This window comes from Apteryx mantelli, chromosome 2, assembly GCF_036417845.1.
Source record: "Apteryx mantelli isolate bAptMan1 chromosome 2, bAptMan1.hap1, whole genome shotgun sequence".
In the NCBI taxonomy this organism is placed as follows: domain Eukaryota; kingdom Metazoa; phylum Chordata; class Aves; order Apterygiformes; family Apterygidae; genus Apteryx; species Apteryx mantelli.
This window is the reverse complement of record NC_089979.1, coordinates 1,493,272-1,511,539: the sequence shown is the minus strand read 5'-3', so window position 1 is coordinate 1,511,539 and position 18,268 is coordinate 1,493,272. Positions and strand designations below refer to the sequence as shown.

Sequence of the window (18,268 nt, the reverse complement as noted above, 5' to 3'; positions counted from 1 at the left end):
GTCTGTGTTGTGGAGAGGGTCCTGGAAGAGGGGGTGTTGAGAAAGTGTGAGGAGGCGCGTGTGAGGAGGCGAAGGGAGTGGGGGGCCTGTGCTGTGTGTGTGTGGAGCAGGGGTGTTGGGATGCGGAAGGGGTGCTGCAGGTGCGTGCCGAGGGTTGCCCGTGCAGAGGGTGCAGGTTTGTCTGCTCGGTGCGTGGGGCAGGTGGCGGAGGGGCTGTGCGCAGTAGCGCGACGGCTCGTGTGCTGTCGCTGCGTGCGGGCAGAGGTGGAGGTGAGAGGTGTGGGCCGAGTGAGAGGGTGTCGAAGAGGAAGGAGGCAGTGAGGGAGTTGGTGTGTCAGAGGCAGAGGGCAGCTTGTGTGCGAGCGCGTAGCCCACGAGGAAGGTGAGGGAAAGGGCAGGCTGTCTGTCTGCGAGAGCTTGCGGCAGCTTGGCCCTTGGCTGAGAAGGAGAGTAGGGCGTAGGAGGGAGTATGTGCCGGGCAGTGTGTGTGAGGGGAGAAAGGAGTTGGGCGAAGAAGGGTCCGGAGGTTGCGACTCACCTTGTTCGTGGAGGAGGAGAAGGCGGGAGGAGAAGTGTGTGAGGGAGTGCTGCGTTGCCTGGGCTTTTATGCTGGTGGCGGAGCGCCGGAGGCGATGGGACGGCCTTTGCGCATGACGGCCTTTTGGATGCAGGTGCTCTTGAAGGCGCAAACCCTCGCAAGTAATGAAGCGTGGGTTGGTTTCCTTGCCGCAACGCTGCCTTTTCATTTCCTGGTGTTTCGGAGGTGCCCATTATGGGGCAGCGGTCCCTTTCAAGGGAGCCTATTAAGGCCGTAGGATTTTGGTGGCAGGTGCGTGTCAGGGCGGGCGGGCGGGCGGACGTAGTTGCCAAAGTGTAGGAGAGGCCGGGTGTCGTCAGTGAGGTGAGCGTGTGGCAGTTGTGTGGTGTGGTTTGGGTGTGCGTTGTGAGGAGGGCCCCCGATTTTGTCTGCCAGCAGGGAGGCTGGCGTGGCGTTGCCAGGAGTGTTGGCCATGCGGCCCTGCCCCTGCGATCATGTTGGCTGCCTTCTTTAGTCCTTGCCTTTGTGGTCAGGTTGGCTACGGTGGTGGGTTGCCGTGTGTGTTGGGTGCAAGGTGTCAGTTGTGCGAAAGGAGGCTGCGTGTTTTGTCTTCTGCGGTCGTGTGGCGGTGCGTGGGAGTGGCAATGGAGGAAGGGGAGGAAGGGTGTTTGCAAGAGAAGGCCGTTGTTGTCCGTCGGCCTGGTTCTGTGTTAGCAAGCCGTAGTGCGTGCTTCTGGCGAGAAGGCGGTGCTGGCCACTGCTTGGGGTCGCCTTTGCTGCCGGCAGCCCGTTGCCAGGGTGGTCTTTGTGTGTCACAGGGCAGTCGTTGATGCAGGTGCCCTTGCAAGGGCTGTGGAGGTTTGGGAGAGGTGGTGAGTGTTGTGAGAGGCAGAGGTGGAGTGTGAGTGTGAGATGGGGCGTGTGGCAGGCGAGCAAGGGCATTTAGGGTGTGGTGTCTGGGTGAGTGCAAAGGGGTGAGGGCAGTGCTGTGAGTGGTGTTGGATGGGAGAGGCTTGCGTCTGTCCATTGCGGCGGGGAAGCGCAGGCGTGCATGGGGCATGGTTTCCTGCAGAGCGTTGATGACAACTTCTTGACACAGGTGTTGGAGGAGGCACCAAGGAGAGGTGTGCTGCTGGACCTCGTACTACCAAACAAAGGAGGACTGGTTGAAGACGTGAAGGTTGGGGGCAGCCTTGGCTGCAGTGCCCATGAGATGGTGGAATTCCGGGTGCTGCGAGGAGGAGGCAGGGCACTGAGTAGGATCGCAACCGTTGACTTCGGGAGAGCAAACTTTGTCCTCTTCAGGGAGCTCCTTGGAGGAATCGCATGGGTTAGGGCCTGTCACGAAAGGAGTGATGCGCTTCACTCGTAAGAGGGAAGCAGCACTACGTTTATTGCAGTAAGACAGCGACTTAACAAAGTTCAATCGTAAATAAGAACGATTTAATGAGGTTCGATTGGCAAGGTTCACTCAGTTATTTACTGCATGAAGGACAGGGTCAGATGCGTGTGCAACGGAGACCCTCCCACTGAGTCACAAGGATCAGACTGGACCCCCTTGCTTTCTAAACTCCTTCGGAGAGGAGCCTAGGTGCGGCTGGATCCAGTCCTAGTCCCAGACTTGGTCAACGGTTCATATCTAAAGGAGTGTGTGTGAAGGAAACCCTCCCGTTGAGTCACTAGGTTCAGACTGGACCTCCTTGCTTTCTAAACTCCTTCGGAGAGGAGCCTAGGTGCGGCTGGATCCAGTCCTAGTCCCAGACTTGGTCAACGGTTTATGTCTAAGGGATTGTGTGCGCAATTAGTCAGAGATATAACTCAGGAAAGTTTCCCGAAGTTCACAAAAGTTCAGCATGCTATTAATCACTTATTGAGGATCTTTTGCGGGTAAGGAATCTCTCAACCTCGAGGAGTAACCTTGAGAGGCGTCCCTGCTCAAGGGGAGGTTCTGCAGTGCAGCCCGCTGCCATGCAGGAGAGCTCAATGGGCTCTGGGCTGCCCCCTCTTTCTGGGGGGGAGATGATTGACTCCTAGTCATATTTGCATACTAGACGGGCCTTAGCTGGCGCATGCTCAACCAGCCCCTACATACGTGCTGTTTACAGGGAGGTCAGGTTGAGGGGGAGAGAGCACATCAGTGGGGGGGAAGGAGCACACCGTCACAGGGCCCTAGAAGGAAGGGGGGTGCGAGAGAGTTGGTTAATATTCAAGCATCACTTCCTCCAAGCTCAAGGTGGGAGCATCCCTCTGAGTAGGAAGTGAAGCAAAGGAGGCAGGAGACCTGCATGGATGAGCAAGGAGCTCCTGGCAAAACTCAGACAGAAGAAGGAAGTATAGGGAATGTGGAAAGGCGGACGGGCCACTTGGGAGGACTATAGGAACGTTGTCAGAGTATGCAGGGATGCGCCGAGGAAGGCCAAGGGCCGTTTGGAATTAAATGTGGCGAGAGATGTCAAGGGCAACAAGAAGGGCTTCTTCAAATACATGAGCAGCAAAAGGAAGACTAGGGAAAATGTGGGCGCGCTGCTGGATGGGGCGGGTGCCCTGGTGAGGAAGGATGCAGAGAAGGCAGAGTTGCTGAATGCCGCCTTTGCTTCAGTGTTTCCTGCTCAGGCCAGCCGTGAGGAATGGCAGACCCTGGAGGCAAGAGAGAGAGTGTGGGGAATGGAAGACTTTCCCTTGGTTGAGGAGGATGGTGTTAGAGATGATTTAGGCAAAGCTGACACGCCCAAATCCATGGGCCCCGATGGGATGCACCCAGGAGTGCTGAGGGAGCTGGCGGACGTTATTGCTAAGCCACTCTGCCTCACCTTTGAAAGGTGATGGAGAAGAGGAGAGGTGCCTGAAGACTGGAAGAAAGCCAATGTCAGCCCAATGTCTTCAAAAAGGGCAATAAGGAGGACGCGGGAAAGTAGAGGCCAGTCCGGCTCACCTCGATCCCTGGAGAGGTGATGGAGCAGCTCATCCTGGAGGCCCTGTGCGAGCATGTGGAGGAAAAGGTGGTGATCAGGAGTAGTCGGCATGGCTTCCCCAAGGGGAACTCATGCTTAACCAACCTGATAGCCTTCTCTGATGGAATGAGTGGCTGGCTGGTTGAGGGGAGAGCAGTGGATGTTGTCTCCCTTGACTTCAGCAAGGCTTTTGACACTGTCTCCCATAACATCCTCCTAGGCAAGCTCAGGAAGTGTGGTTTAGATGAGTGGCCAGTGAGGTGGCTAGAGAAGCGGCTGAATGGCAGAGCTCAGAGGGTTGTGCTCAGCGGGGCAGAGTCTAGTTGGAGGCCTGTAGCTAGCGGTGTCCCGCAGGGGTCAGTAGCGGGTGCAGTCTTGTTCAACTTCTTCATCAATGACCTGGATGAACGGATAGAGTGCACCCTCAGCAAGTTTGCTGACGATGCAAAACTGGGAGGAGTGGCGGATACACCAGAAGGCTGTGCTGCCATTGAGAGAGACCTGGCCAGGCTGGAGAGGTGGGCGGAGAGGAACCTCCTGAAGTTGAAGAAAGGCAAGTGCAGGGTCCTGCACCTAGGGAGGAGTAACGGCATGCACCAGGACAGGTTGTGGGTTGCCCTGCTGGAAAGCAGCTCTGCGGAGAAGGATCTGGGAGCGCTGGTGGACACCAAGTGAAGCATGAGGCAGCAATGTGGCCTTGTGGCCAAGAAGGCCAATGGTCTGCTGGGGTGCATCAGGAAGAGTGTTGCCAGCAGGTGGAGGGAGGTGATCCTCCCCCTCTCCTCAGCGCTGGTGAGGCCACATCTGGAGTAGTGTGTCCAGTTCTGGGCTGCCCAGTACAAGAGAGATGTGGCACTACTGGAGCAAGTGCAGCGAAGGGCTACAAAGATGATGGGGGGACTGGAGCATCTCTCTTCTGAGGAAAGGCTGAGAGAGCTGGGTCTGTTTAGTCTAGAGAAGACAGAGGGGATCTTATTAATGTGTACAAATATCTGAAGGGAGGGTGTCAAGAGGATGGGAGCAGACTCTTTTGAGTGGTGCCCAGCGACAGGACGCGAGGCAACGGGCACCAACTGAAACACAGACAATTCCATCTGAACATGAGGAAATACTTTTTCACTGTGAGGGTGAGAGCGCACTGGAACAGGTTGCGCAGAGAGGTTGTGGAGTCTCCTTCTCTGGAGATATTCAAAACCCGCCTGGACGCAATCCTGTGCTACATGCTCGAGGTGACCCTGCTTGAGCAGGGGGCTTGGACTAGCTGATCTCCAGAGGTCCCTTCCAACCTCAGCGATTCTGTGATTCTGTGTCAATTGCCTTGTGTAAGTGAGGCCAGTTACGCCGCTAGTTGTGGGGAAATGAGGTGTGTTTGCTGCTTTGTTCTTTTATTGGCCCTTTGTTTGTCTTCCCTACTGTGCAGCGTTTCCTTGGGCTTGTGTGGGAGTGTTGCTTGTGAGGGCTCGAAAGTGGTGGTGAGGCGGAGAGTTGGTGGAGTGTGTGGAGGCAGGGTGGGGTTGCGTGAGAGCCCTGGGCGGAGGGGCCTTAGTGTGTGCAAGGCCTTGTTTGGTGAAGGGAGGGTGTTGTGTCGTGCGCTGGAAGGGACCGTGGAGGCCAGCATGGCTGTTGGTGATTTTTTTCTAGGGAGAGGTGCTGGCGCTGGTGGGGCAGGTGTCTGGTGGCCGCTGGCAGGCTGTGTGTGCGCATGGGTGTGCTTGTGTTGGGACGGGCTTGCTGTGGCCATCTTGAAGGGGGTAGAGGGCAGGCCCCTTGTCTGCCAGGCACGCAGGCAGCCACGCGGGCACCCCGCTGTCCTCGAGAGCCCTGTGTTTGTGTGTGGAGAGACTGGAAGAGTCTTGTGAGAAGAAAGGCAGAGGAGGCGTCTCCATGTGGGATGCAGCAGACGTTTATTGCTGGAAAAGAGTGAGAGGAAGGATGGGAAAGTGTCCGGGAGGCGGCGTGAGGTGGAAGTAGGAGGAGCACCAGTGTGGCCTGGCTGTGCGCAGCGGATACTGGCAGAGCACAGAGGTCTTCATGGGGCGTGGGGGAAGTATCTCGTAGGTGGTCCGTCACGGTCTTAGCCTTGGGAGCACGTGCATTTGCGGGAGAGCGGTGGAAGCAGGAGAAGGGGCGATGCCAGGAAGGAAGTGGGAGAAGAGCAGGAGGTGCCTTGTGCGTGTCTGCAAGAGGTGAGGCTGTGCGCCTTGCCCGCTTGCTTGCTTGGTGTCTTGCTGGAGAGGCAGAGGCGTGGCTGGTGAGCCCCTGTGTTGCCGGTGTCACGGAGGCACATGCTCAGTGGGTCCGGAGCGTTGCAGGGTGTTGTTGGTGGTGGTGGGGAGGTGCCTTAGCAGGGGTTGCAGCCTCTCCCGCAGGGGAAGCAGCTAAGGTCGCCGAAGGTGAAGCGTCCGGAGGAGATGGGCACTCCCTGAGTAGCAAGAGCGTTCCCCAAGGCAGCTGCAGTGGTGGATCCGAGGGCAGTGTTCTGGGGGAAGGAGGTGAGGATGGGTCCGGGCAGGGTGACGAGAAGGGTGGGAGGCTGGATGGCAATGCGGGAGTGCTCGCACTGCCTGACGCAGGGCTCGCTGCAGCTGTTAGCCAGCGGGGTGGGTCCGCAGGGGCTGCAGAGGTCGTAGCAGGCCATGTCTGTGTTGTGGAGAGGGTCCTGGAAGAGGGGGTGTTGAGAAAGTGTGAGGAGGCGCGTGTGAGGAGGCGAAGGGAGTGGGGGGCCTGTGCTGTGTGTGTGTGGAGCAGGGGTGTTGGGATGCGGAAGGGGTGCTGCAGGTGCGTGCCGAGGGTTGCCCGTGCAGAGGGTGCAGGTTTGTCTGCTCGGTGCGTGGGGCAGGTGGCGGAGGGGCTGTGCGCAGTAGCGCGACGGCTCGTGTGCTGTCGCTGCGTGCGGGCAGAGGTGGAGGTGAGAGGTGTGGGCCGAGTGAGAGGGTGTCGAAGAGGAAGGAGGCAGTGAGGGAGTTGGTGTGTCAGAGGCAGAGGGCAGCTTGTGTGCGAGCGCGTAGCCCACGAGGAAGGTGAGGGAAAGGGCAGGCTGTCTGTCTGCGAGAGCTTGCGGCAGCTTGGCCCTTGGCTGAGAAGGAGAGTAGGGCGTAGGAGGGAGTATGTGCCGGGCAGTGTGTGTGAGGGGAGAAAGGAGTTGGGCGAAGAAGGGTCCGGAGGTTGCGACTCACCTTGTTCGTGGAGGAGGAGAAGGCGGGAGGAGAAGTGTGTGAGGGAGTGCTGCGTTGCCTGGGCTTTTATGCTGGTGGCGGAGCGCCGGAGGCGATGGGACGGCCTTTGCGCATGACGGCCTTTTGGATGCAGGTGCTCTTGAAGGCGCAAACCCTCGCAAGTAATGAAGCGTGGGTTGGTTTCCTTGCCGCAACGCTGCCTTTTCATTTCCTGGTGTTTCGGAGGTGCCCATTATGGGGCAGCGGTCCCTTTCAAGGGAGCCTATTAAGGCCGTAGGATTTTGGTGGCAGGTGCGTGTCAGGGCGGGCGGGCGGGCGGACGTAGTTGCCAAAGTGTAGGAGAGGCCGGGTGTCGTCAGTGAGGTGAGCGTGTGGCAGTTGTGTGGTGTGGTTTGGGTGTGCGTTGTGAGGAGGGCCCCCGATTTTGTCTGCCAGCAGGGAGGCTGGCGTGGCGTTGCCAGGAGTGTTGGCCATGCGGCCCTGCCCCTGCGATCATGTTGGCTGCCTTCTTTAGTCCTTGCCTTTGTGGTCAGGTTGGCTACGGTGGTGGGTTGCCGTGTGTGTTGGGTGCAAGGTGTCAGTTGTGCGAAAGGAGGCTGCGTGTTTTGTCTTCTGCGGTCGTGTGGCGGTGCGTGGGAGTGGCAATGGAGGAAGGGGAGGAAGGGTGTTTGCAAGAGAAGGCCGTTGTTGTCCGTCGGCCTGGTTCTGTGTTAGCAAGCCGTAGTGCGTGCTTCTGGCGAGAAGGCGGTGCTGGCCACTGCTTGGGGTCGCCTTTGCTGCCGGCAGCCCGTTGCCAGGGTGGTCTTTGTGTGTCACAGGGCAGTCGTTGATGCGGGTGCCCTTGCAAGGGCTGTGGAGGTTTGGGAGAGGTGGTGAGTGTTGTGAGAGGCAGAGGTGGAGTGTGAGTGTGAGATGGGGCGTGTGGCAGGCGAGCAAGGGCATTTAGGGTGTGGTGTCTGGGTGAGTGCAAAGGGGTGAGGGCAGTGCTGTGAGTGGTGTTGGATGGGAGAGGCTTGCGTCTGTCCATTGCGGCGGGGAAGCGCAGGCGTGCATGGGGCATGGTTTCCTGCAGAGCGTTGATGACAACTTCTTGACACAGGTGGTGGAGGAGGCACCAAGGAGAGGTGTGCTGCTGGACCTCGTACTACCAAACAAAGGAGGACTGGTTGAAGACGTGAAGGTTGGGGGCAGCCTTGGCTGCAGTGCCCATGAGATGGTGGAATTCCGGGTGCTGCGAGGAGGAGGCAGGGCACTGAGTAGGATCGCAACCGTTGACTTCGGGAGAGCAAACTTTGTCCTCTTCAGGGAGCTCCTTGGAGGAATCGCATGGGTTAGGGCCTGTCACGAAAGGAGTGATGCGCTTCACTCGTAAGAGGGAAGCAGCACTACGTTTATTGCAGTAAGACAGCGACTTAACAAAGTTCAATCGTAAATAAGAACGATTTAATGAGGTTCGATTGGCAAGGTTCACTCAGTTATTTACTGCATGAAGGACAGGGTCAGATGCGTGTGCAACGGAGACCCTCCCACTGAGTCACAAGGATCAGACTGGACCCCCTTGCTTTCTAAACTCCTTCGGAGAGGAGCCTAGGTGCGGCTGGATCCAGTCCTAGTCCCAGACTTGGTCAACGGTTCATATCTAAAGGAGTGTGTGTGAAGGAAACCCTCCCGTTGAGTCACTAGGTTCAGACTGGACCTCCTTGCTTTCTAAACTCCTTCGGAGAGGAGCCTAGGTGCGGCTGGATCCAGTCCTAGTCCCAGACTTGGTCAACGGTTTATGTCTAAGGGATTGTGTGCGCAATTAGTCAGAGATATAACTCAGGAAAGTTTCCCGAAGTTCACAAAAGTTCAGCATGCTATTAATCACTTATTGAGGATCTTTTGCGGGTAAGGAATCTCTCAACCTCGAGGAGTAACCTTGAGAGGCGTCCCTGCTCAAGGGGAGGTTCTGCAGTGCAGCCCGCTGCCATGCAGGAGAGCTCAATGGGCTCTGGGCTGCCCCCTCTTTCTGGGGGGGAGATGATTGACTCCTAGTCATATTTGCATACTAGACGGGCCTTAGCTGGCGCATGCTCAACCAGCCCCTACATACGTGCTGTTTACAGGGAGGTCAGGTTGAGGGGGAGAGAGCACATCAGTGGGGGGGAAGGAGCACACCGTCACAGGGCCCTAGAAGGAAGGGGGGTGCGAGAGAGTTGGTTAATATTCAAGCATCACTTCCTCCAAGCTCAAGGTGGGAGCATCCCTCTGAGTAGGAAGTGAAGCAAAGGAGGCAGGAGACCTGCATGGATGAGCAAGGAGCTCCTGGCAAAACTCAGACAGAAGAAGGAAGTATAGGGAATGTGGAAAGGCGGACGGGCCACTTGGGAGGACTATAGGAACGTTGTCAGAGTATGCAGGGATGCGCCGAGGAAGGCCAAGGGCCGTTTGGAATTAAATGTGGCGAGAGATGTCAAGGGCAACAAGAAGGGCTTCTTCAAATACATGAGCAGCAAAAGGAAGACTAGGGAAAATGTGGGCGCGCTGCTGGATGGGGCGGGTGCCCTGGTGAGGAAGGATGCAGAGAAGGCAGAGTTGCTGAATGCCGCCTTTGCTTCAGTGTTTCCTGCTCAGGCCAGCCGTGAGGAATGGCAGACCCTGGAGGCAAGAGAGAGAGTGTGGGGAATGGAAGACTTTCCCTTGGTTGAGGAGGATGGTGTTAGAGATGATTTAGGCAAAGCTGACACGCCCAAATCCATGGGCCCCGATGGGATGCACCCAGGAGTGCTGAGGGAGCTGGCGGACGTTATTGCTAAGCCACTCTGCCTCACCTTTGAAAGGTGATGGAGAAGAGGAGAGGTGCCTGAAGACTGGAAGAAAGCCAATGTCAGCCCAATGTCTTCAAAAAGGGCAATAAGGAGGACGCGGGAAAGTAGAGGCCAGTCCGGCTCACCTCGATCCCTGGAGAGGTGATGGAGCAGCTCATCCTGGAGGCCCTGTGCGAGCATGTGGAGGAAAAGGTGGTGATCAGGAGTAGTCGGCATGGCTTCCCCAAGGGGAACTCATGCTTAACCAACCTGATAGCCTTCTCTGATGGAATGAGTGGCTGGCTGGTTGAGGGGAGAGCAGTGGATGTTGTCTCCCTTGACTTCAGCAAGGCTTTTGACACTGTCTCCCATAACATCCTCCTAGGCAAGCTCAGGAAGTGTGGTTTAGATGAGTGGCCAGTGAGGTGGCTAGAGAAGCGGCTGAATGGCAGAGCTCAGAGGGTTGTGCTCAGCGGGGCAGAGTCTAGTTGGAGGCCTGTAGCTAGCGGTGTCCCGCAGGGGTCAGTAGCGGGTGCAGTCTTGTTCAACTTCTTCATCAATGACCTGGATGAACGGATAGAGTGCACCCTCAGCAAGTTTGCTGACGATGCAAAACTGGGAGGAGTGGCGGATACACCAGAAGGCTGTGCTGCCATTGAGAGAGACCTGGCCAGGCTGGAGAGGTGGGCGGAGAGGAACCTCCTGAAGTTGAAGAAAGGCAAGTGCAGGGTCCTGCACCTAGGGAGGAGTAACGGCATGCACCAGGACAGGTTGTGGGTTGCCCTGCTGGAAAGCAGCTCTGCGGAGAAGGATCTGGGAGCGCTGGTGGACACCAAGTGAAGCATGAGGCAGCAATGTGGCCTTGTGGCCAAGAAGGCCAATGGTCTGCTGGGGTGCATCAGGAAGAGTGTTGCCAGCAGGTGGAGGGAGGTGATCCTCCCCCTCTCCTCAGCGCTGGTGAGGCCACATCTGGAGTAGTGTGTCCAGTTCTGGGCTGCCCAGTACAAGAGAGATGTGGCACTACTGGAGCAAGTGCAGCGAAGGGCTACAAAGATGATGGGGGGACTGGAGCATCTCTCTTCTGAGGAAAGGCTGAGAGAGCTGGGTCTGTTTAGTCTAGAGAAGACAGAGGGGATCTTATTAATGTGTACAAATATCTGAAGGGAGGGTGTCAAGAGGATGGGAGCAGACTCTTTTGAGTGGTGCCCAGCGACAGGACGCGAGGCAACGGGCACCAACTGAAACACAGACAATTCCATCTGAACATGAGGAAATACTTTTTCACTGTGAGGGTGAGAGCGCACTGGAACAGGTTGCGCAGAGAGGTTGTGGAGTCTCCTTCTCTGGAGATATTCAAAACCCGCCTGGACGCAATCCTGTGCTACATGCTCGAGGTGACCCTGCTTGAGCAGGGGGCTTGGACTAGCTGATCTCCAGAGGTCCCTTCCAACCTCAGCGATTCTGTGATTCTGTGTCAATTGCCTTGTGTAAGTGAGGCCAGTTACGCCGCTAGTTGTGGGGAAATGAGGTGTGTTTGCTGCTTTGTTCTTTTATTGGCTCTTTGTTTGTCTTCCCTACTGTGCAGCGTTTCCTTGGGCTTGTGTGGGAGTGTTGCTTGTGAGGGCTCGAAAGTGGTGGTGAGGCGGAGAGTTGGTGGAGTGTGTGGAGGCAGGGTGGGGTTGCGTGAGAGCCCTGGGCGGAGGGGCCTTAGTGTGTGCAAGGCCTTGTTTGGTGAAGGGAGGGTGTTGTGTCGTGCGCTGGAAGGGACCGTGGAGGCCAGCATGGCTGTTGGTGATTTTTTTCTAGGGAGAGGTGCTGGCGCTGGTGGGGCAGGTGTCTGGTGGCCGCTGGCAGGCTGTGTGTGCGCATGGGTGTGCTTGTGTTGGGACGGGCTTGCTGTGGCCATCTTGAAGGGGGTAGAGGGCAGGCCCCTTGTCTGCCAGGCACGCAGGCAGCCACGCGGGCACCCCGCTGTCCTCGAGAGCCCTGTGTTTGTGTGTGGAGAGACTGGAAGAGTCTTGTGAGAAGAAAGGCAGAGGAGGCGTCTCCATGTGGGATGCAGCAGACGTTTATTGCTGGAAAAGAGTGAGAGGAAGGATGGGAAAGTGTCCGGGAGGCGGCGTGAGGTGGAAGTAGGAGGAGCACCAGTGTGGCCTGGCTGTGCGCAGCGGATACTGGCAGAGCACAGAGGTCTTCATGGGGCGTGGGGGAAGTATCTCGTAGGTGGTCCGTCACGGTCTTAGCCTTGGGAGCACGTGCATTTGCAGGAGAGCGGTGGAAGCAGGAGAAGGGGCAATGCCAGGAAGGAAGTGGGAGAAGAGCAGGAGGTGCCTTGTGCGTGTCTGCAAGAGGTGAGGCTGTGCGCCTTGCCCGCTTGCTTGCTTGGTGTCTTGCTGGAGAGGCAGAGGCGTGGCTGGTGAGCCCCTGTGTTGCCGGTGTCGCGGAGGCACGTGCTCAGTGGGTCCGGAGCGTTGCAGGGTGTTGTTGTTGGTGGTGGGGAGGTGCCTTAGCAGGGGTTGCAGCCTCTCCCGCAGGGGAAGCAGCTAAGGTCGCCGAAGGTGAAGCGTCCGGAGGAGATGGGCACTCCCTGAGCAGCAAGAGTGTTCCCCAAGGCAGCTGCAGTGGTGGATCCGAGGGCAGTGTTCTGGGGGAAGGAGGTGAGGATGGGTCCGGGCAGGGTGACGAGAAGGGTGGGAGGCTGGATGGCAATGCGGGAGTGCTCGCACTGCCTGACGCAGGGCTCGCTGCAGCTGTTAGCCAGCGGGGTGGGTCCGCAGGGGCTGCAGAGGTCGTAGCAGGCCATGTCTGTGTTGTGGAGAGGGTCCTGGAAGAGGGGGTGTTGAGAAAGTGTGAGGAGGCGCGTGTGAGGAGGCGAAGGGAGTGGGGGGCCTGTGCTGTGTGTGTGTGGAGCAGGGGTGTTGGGATGCGGAAGGGGTGCTGCAGGTGCGTGCCGAGGGTTGCCCGTGCAGAGGGTGCAGGTTTGTCTGCTCGGTGCGTGGGGCAGGTGGCGGAGGGGCTGTGCGCAGTAGCGCGACGGCTCGTGTGCTGTCGCTGCGTGCGGGCAGAGGTGGAGGTGAGAGGTGTGGGCCGAGTGAGAGGGTGTCGAAGAGGAAGGAGGCAGTGAGGGAGTTGGTGTGTCAGAGGCAGAGGGCAGCTTGTGTGCGAGCGCGTAGCCCACGAGGAAGGTGAGGGAAAGGGCAGGCTGTCTGTCTGCGAGAGCTTGCGGCAGCTTGGCCCTTGGGTGAGAAGGAGGCGAGCGAGGGAAGGGAGAGTAGGGCATAGGAGGGAGTATGTGCCGGGCAGTGTGTGTGAGGGGAGAAAGGAGTTGGGCAAAGAAGGGTCCGGAGGTTGCGACTCACCTTGTTCGTGGAGGAGGAGAAGGCGGGAGGAGAAGTGTGTGAGGGAGTGCTGTGTTGCCTGGGCTTTTATGCTGGTGGCGGAGCGCCGGAGGCGATGGGACGGCCTTTGCGCATGACGGCCTTTTGGATGCAGGTGCTCTTGAAGGCGCAAACCCTCGCAAGTAATGAAGCGTGGGTTGGTTTCCTTGCTGCAACGCTGCCTTTTCATTTCCTGGTGTTTCGGAGGTGCCCATTATGGGGCAGCGGTCCCTTTCAAGGGAGCCTATTAAGGCCGTAGGATTTTGGTGGCAGGTGCGTGGCAGGTGCGTGTCAGGGCGGGCGGGCGGGCGGACGTAGTTGCCAAAGTGTAGGAGAGGCCGGGTGTCGTCAGTGAGGTGAGCGTGTGGCAGTTGTGTGGTGTGGTTTGGGTGTGCGTTGTGAGGAGGGCCCCCGACTTTGTCTGCCAGCAGGGAGGCTGGCATGGCGTTGCCAGGAGTGTTGGCCATGCGGCCCTGCCCCTGCGATCATGTTGGCTGCCTTCTTTAGTCCTTGCCTTTGTGGTCAGGTTGGCTACGGTGGTGGGTTGCCGTGTGTGTTGGGTGCAAGGTGTCAGTTGTGCGAAAGGAGGCTGCGTGTTTTGTCTTCTGCGGTCGTGTGGCGGTGCGTGGGGGTGGCAATGGAGGAAGGGGAGGAAGGGTGTTTGCAAGAGAAGGCCGTTGTTGTCCGTCGGCCTGGTTCTGTGTTAGCAAGCCGTAGTGCGTGCTTCTGGCGAGAAGGCGGTGCTGGCCACTGCTTGGGGTCGCCTTTGCTGCCGGCAGCCCGTTGCCAGGGTGGTCTTTGTGTGTCACAGGGCAGTCGTTGATGCGGGTGCCCTTGCAAGGGCTGTGGAGGTTTGGGAGAGGTGGTGAGTGTTGTGAGAGGCAGAGGTGGAGTGTGAGTGTGAGATGGGGCGTGTGGCAGGCGAGCAAGGGCATTTAGGGTGTGGTGTCTGGGTGAGTGCAAAGGGGTGAGGGCAGTGCTGTGAGTGGTGTTGGATGGGAGAGGCGTGCGTCTGTCCATTGCGGCGGGGAAGCGCAGGCGTGCATGGGGCATGGTTTCCTGCAGAGCGTTGATGACAACTTCTTGACACAGGTGGTGGAGGAGGCACCAAGGAGAGGTGTGCTGCTGGACCTCGTACTACCAAACAAAGGAGGACTGGTTGAAGACGTGAAGGTTGGGGGCAGCCTTGGCTGCAGTGCCCATGAGATGGTGGAATTCCGGGTGCTGCGAGGAGGAGGCAGGGCACTGAGTAGGATCGCAACCGTTGACTTCGGGAGAGCAAACTTTGTCCTCTTCAGGGAGCTCCTTGGAGGAATCGCATGGGTTAGGGCCTGTCACGAAAGGAGTGATGCGCTTCACTCGTAAGAGGGAAGCAGCACTACGTTTATTGCAGTAAGACAGCGACTTAACAAAGTTCAATCGTAAATAAGAACGATTTAATGAGGTTCGATTGGCAAGGTTCACTCAGTTATTTACTGCATGAAGGACAGGGTCAGATGCGTGTGCAACGGAGACCCTCCCACTGAGTCACAAGGATCAGACTGGACCCCCTTGCTTTCTAAACTCCTTCGGAGAGGAGCCTAGGTGCGGCTGGATCCAGTCCTAGTCCCAGACTTGGTCAACGGTTTATGTCTAAGGGATTGTGTGCGCAATTAGTCAGAGATATAACTCAGGAAAGTTTCCCGAAGTTCACAAAAGTTCAGCATGCTATTAATCACTTATTGAGGATCTTTTGCGGGTAAGGAATCTCTCAACCTCGAGGAGTAACCTTGAGAGGCGTCCCTGCTCAAGGGGAGGTTCTGCAGTGCAGCCCGCTGCCATGCAGGAGAGCTCAATGGGCTCTGGGCTGCCCCCTCTTTCTGGGGGGGAGATGATTGACTCCTAGTCATATTTGCATACTAGACGGGCCTTAGCTGGCGCATGCTCAACCAGCCCCTACATACGTGCTGTTTACAGGGAGGTCAGGTTGAGGGGGAGAGAGCACATCAGTGGGGGGGAAGGAGCACACCGTCACAGGGCCCTAGAAGGAAGGGGGGTGCGAGAGAGTTGGTTAATATTCAAGCATCACTTCCTCCAAGCTCAAGGTGGGAGCATCCCTCTGAGTAGGAAGTGAAGCAAAGGAGGCAGGAGACCTGCATGGATGAGCAAGGAGCTCCTGGCAAAACTCAGACAGAAGAAGGAAGTATAGGGAATGTGGAAAGGCGGACGGGCCACTTGGGAGGACTATAGGAACGTTGTCAGAGTATGCAGGGATGCGCCGAGGAAGGCCAAGGGCCGTTTGGAATTAAATGTGGCGAGAGATGTCAAGGGCAACAAGAAGGGCTTCTTCAAATACATGAGCAGCAAAAGGAAGACTAGGGAAAATATGGGCGCGCTGCTGGATGGGGCGGGTGCCCTGGTGAGGAAGGATGCAGAGAAGGCAGAGTTGCTGAATGCCGCCTTTGCTTCAGTGTTTCTTGCTCAGGCCAGCCGTGAGGAATGGCAGACCCTGGAGGCAAGAGAGAGAGTGTGGGGAATGGAAGACTTTCCCTTGGTTGAGGAGGATGGTGTTAGAGATGATTTAGGCAAAGCTGACGCGCCCAAATCCATGGGCCCCGATGGGATGCACCCAGGAGTGCTGAGGGAGCTGGCGGACGTTATTGCTAAGCCACTCTGCCTCACCTTTGAAAGGTGATGGAGAAGAGGAGAGGTGCCTGAAGACTGGAAGAAAGCCAATGTCAGCCCAATGTCTTCAAAAAGGGCAATAAGGAGGACGCGGGAAAGTAGAGGCCAGTCCGGCTCACCTCGATCCCTGGAGAGGTGATGGAGCAGCTCATCCTGGAGGCCCTGTGCGAGCATGTGGAGGAAAAGGTGGTGATCAGGAGTAGTCGGCATGGCTTCCCCAAGGGGAACTCATGCTTAACCAACCTGATAGCCTTCTCTGATGGAATGAGTGGCTGGCTGGTTGAGGGGAGAGCAGTGGATGTTGTCTCCCTTGACTTCAGCAAGGCTTTTGACACTGTCTCCCATAACATCCTCCTAGGCAAGCTCAGGAAGTGTGGGCTAGAAGAGTGGCCAGTGAGGTGGCTTGAGAAGTGGCTGGATGGCAGAGCTCAGAGGGTTGTGCTCAGCGGGGCAGAGTCTAGTTGGAGGCCTGTAGCTAGCGGTGTCCCGCAGGGGTCAGTAGCGGGTGCAGTCTTGTTCAACTTCTTCATCAATGACCTGGATGAACGGATAGAGTGCACCCTCAGCAAGTTTGCTGACGATGCAAAACTGGGAGGAGTGGCGGATACACCAGAAGGCTGTGCTGCCATTGAGAGAGACCTGGCCAGGCTGGAGAGGTGGGCGGAGAGGAACCTCCTGAAGTTGAAGAAAGGCAAGTGCAGGGTCCTGCACCTAGGGAGGAGTAACGGCATGCACCAGGACAGGTTGTGGGTTGCCCTGCTGGAAAGCAGCTCTGCGGAGAAGGATCTGGGAGCGCTGGTGGACACCAAGTGAAGCATGAGGCAGCAATGTGGCCTTGTGGCCAAGAAGGCCAATGGTCTGCTGGGGTGCATCAGGAAGAGTGTTGCCAGCAGGTGGAGGGAGGTGATCCTCCCCCTCTCCTCAGCGCTGGTGAGGCCACATCTGGAGTAGTGTGTCCAGTTCTGGGCTGCCCAGTACAAGAGAGATGTGGCACTACTGGAGCAAGTGCAGCGAAGGGCTACAAAGATGATGGGGGGACTGGAGCATCTCTGTTCTGAGGAAAGGCTGAGAGAGCTGGGTCTGTTTAGTCTAGAGAAGACAGAGGGGATCTTATTAATGTGTACAAATATCTGAAGGGAGGGTGTCAAGAGGATGGGAGCAGACTCTTTTGAGTGGTGCCCAGCGACAGGACGCGAGGCAACGGGCACCAACTGAAACACAGACAATTCCATCTGAACATGAGGAAATACTTTTTCACTGTGAGGGTGAGAGCGCACTGGAACAGGTTGCGCAGAGAGGTTGTGGAGTCTCCTTCTCTGGAGATATTCAAAACCCGCCTGGACGCAATCCTGTGCTACATGCTCGAGGTGACCCTGCTTGAGCAGGGGGCTTGGACTAGCTGATCTCCAGAGGTCCCTTCCAACCTCAGCGATTCTGTGATTCTGTGTCAATTGCCTTGTGTAAGTGAGGCCAGTTACGCCGCTAGTTGTGGGGAAATGAGGTGTGTTTGCTGCTTTGTTCTTTTATTGGCCCTTTGTTTGTCTTCCCTACTGTGCAGCGTTTCCTTGGGCTTGTGTGGGAGTGTTGCTTGTGAGGGCTCGAAAGTGGTGGTGAGGCGGAGAGTTGGTGGAGTGTGTGGAGGCAGGGTGGGGTTGCGTGAGAGCCCTGGGCGGAGGGGCCTTAGTGTGTGCAAGGCCTTGTTTGGTGAAGGGAGGGTGTTGTGTCGTGCGCTGGAAGGGACCGTGGAGGCCAGCATGGCTGTTGGTGATTTTTTTCTAGGGAGAGGTGCTGGCGCTGGTGGGGCAGGTGTCTGGTGGCCGCTGGCAGGCTGTGTGTGCGCATGGGTGTGCTTGTGTTGGGACGGGCTTGCTGTGGCCATCTTGAAGGGGGTAGAGGGCAGGCCCCTTGTCTGCCAGGCACGCAGGCAGCCACGCGGGCACCCCGCTGTCCTCGAGAGCCCTGTGTTTGTGTGTGGAGAGACTGAAAGAGTCTTGTGAGAAGAAAGGCAGAGGAGGCGTCTCCATGTGGGATGCAGCAGACGTTTATTGCTGGAAAAGAGTGAGAGGAAGGATGGGAAAGTGTCCGGGAGGCGGTGTGAGGTGGAAGTAGGAGGAGCACCAGTGTGGCCTGGCTGTGCGCAGCGGATACTGGCAGAGCACAGAGGTCTTCATGGGGCGTGGGGGAAGTGTCTCGTAGGCGGTCCGTCACGGGCTTAGCCTTGGGAGCACGTGCATTTGCGGGAGAGCGGTGGAAGCAGGAGAAGGGGCGATGCCAGGAAGGAAGTGGGAGAAGAGCAGGAGGTGCCTTGTGCGTGTCTGCAAGAGGTGAGGCTGTGCGCCTTGCCCGCTTGCTTGCTTGGTGTCTTGCTGGAGAGGCAGAGGCGTGGCTGGTGAGCCCCTGTGTTGCCGGTGTCACGGAGGCACGTGCTCAGTGGGTCCGGAGCGTTGCAGGGTGTTGTTGGTGGTGGTGGGGAGGTGCCTTAGCAGGGGTTGCAGCCTCTCCCGCAGGGGAAGCAGCTAAGGTCGCCGAAGGTGAAGCGTCCGGAGGAGATGGGCACTCCCTGAGCAGCAAGAGCGTCACCCAAGGCAGCTGCAGTGGTGGATCCGAGGGCGGTGTTCTGGGGGAAGGAGGTGAGGATGGGTCCGGGCAGGGTGACGAGAAGGGTGGGAGGCTGGATGGCAATGCGGGAGTGCTCGCACTGCCTGACGCAGGGCTCACTGCAGCTGTTAGCCAGCGGGGTGGGTCCGCAGGGGCTGCAGAGGTCGTAGCAGGCCAT

At 57.7% G+C, this 18,268-nt stretch overlaps 3 protein-coding genes across 3 annotated transcripts; all 3 read right to left on the bottom strand.

Moving 5' to 3' along the window:
• Window positions 1-5,830: 5,830 nt before the first annotated feature.
• LOC136991457 (feather beta keratin-like) lies at window positions 5,831-6,127 on the bottom strand. Its single transcript, XM_067292590.1, has one exon. The coding sequence runs from the start codon at window positions 6,125-6,127 to the stop codon at window positions 5,831-5,833; it is 297 nt and encodes a 98-aa protein (XP_067148691.1).
• Window positions 6,128-11,957: 5,830 nt separating this feature from the next.
• On the bottom strand, window positions 11,958-13,295 carry LOC136991456 (feather beta keratin-like). Its single transcript, XM_067292589.1, has 2 exons — window positions 13,245-13,295; window positions 11,958-12,275 (listed from the first exon to the last, which is right to left on the bottom strand). Exons 1-2 carry the CDS (start codon window positions 13,293-13,295, stop codon window positions 11,958-11,960), a joined length of 369 nt encoding a protein of 122 aa, XP_067148690.1.
• Window positions 13,296-17,971: 4,676 nt separating this feature from the next.
• Window positions 17,972-18,268, bottom strand: LOC136991455 (feather beta keratin-like). The gene has a single exon (XM_067292588.1). The coding sequence runs from the start codon at window positions 18,266-18,268 to the stop codon at window positions 17,972-17,974; it is 297 nt and encodes a 98-aa protein (XP_067148689.1).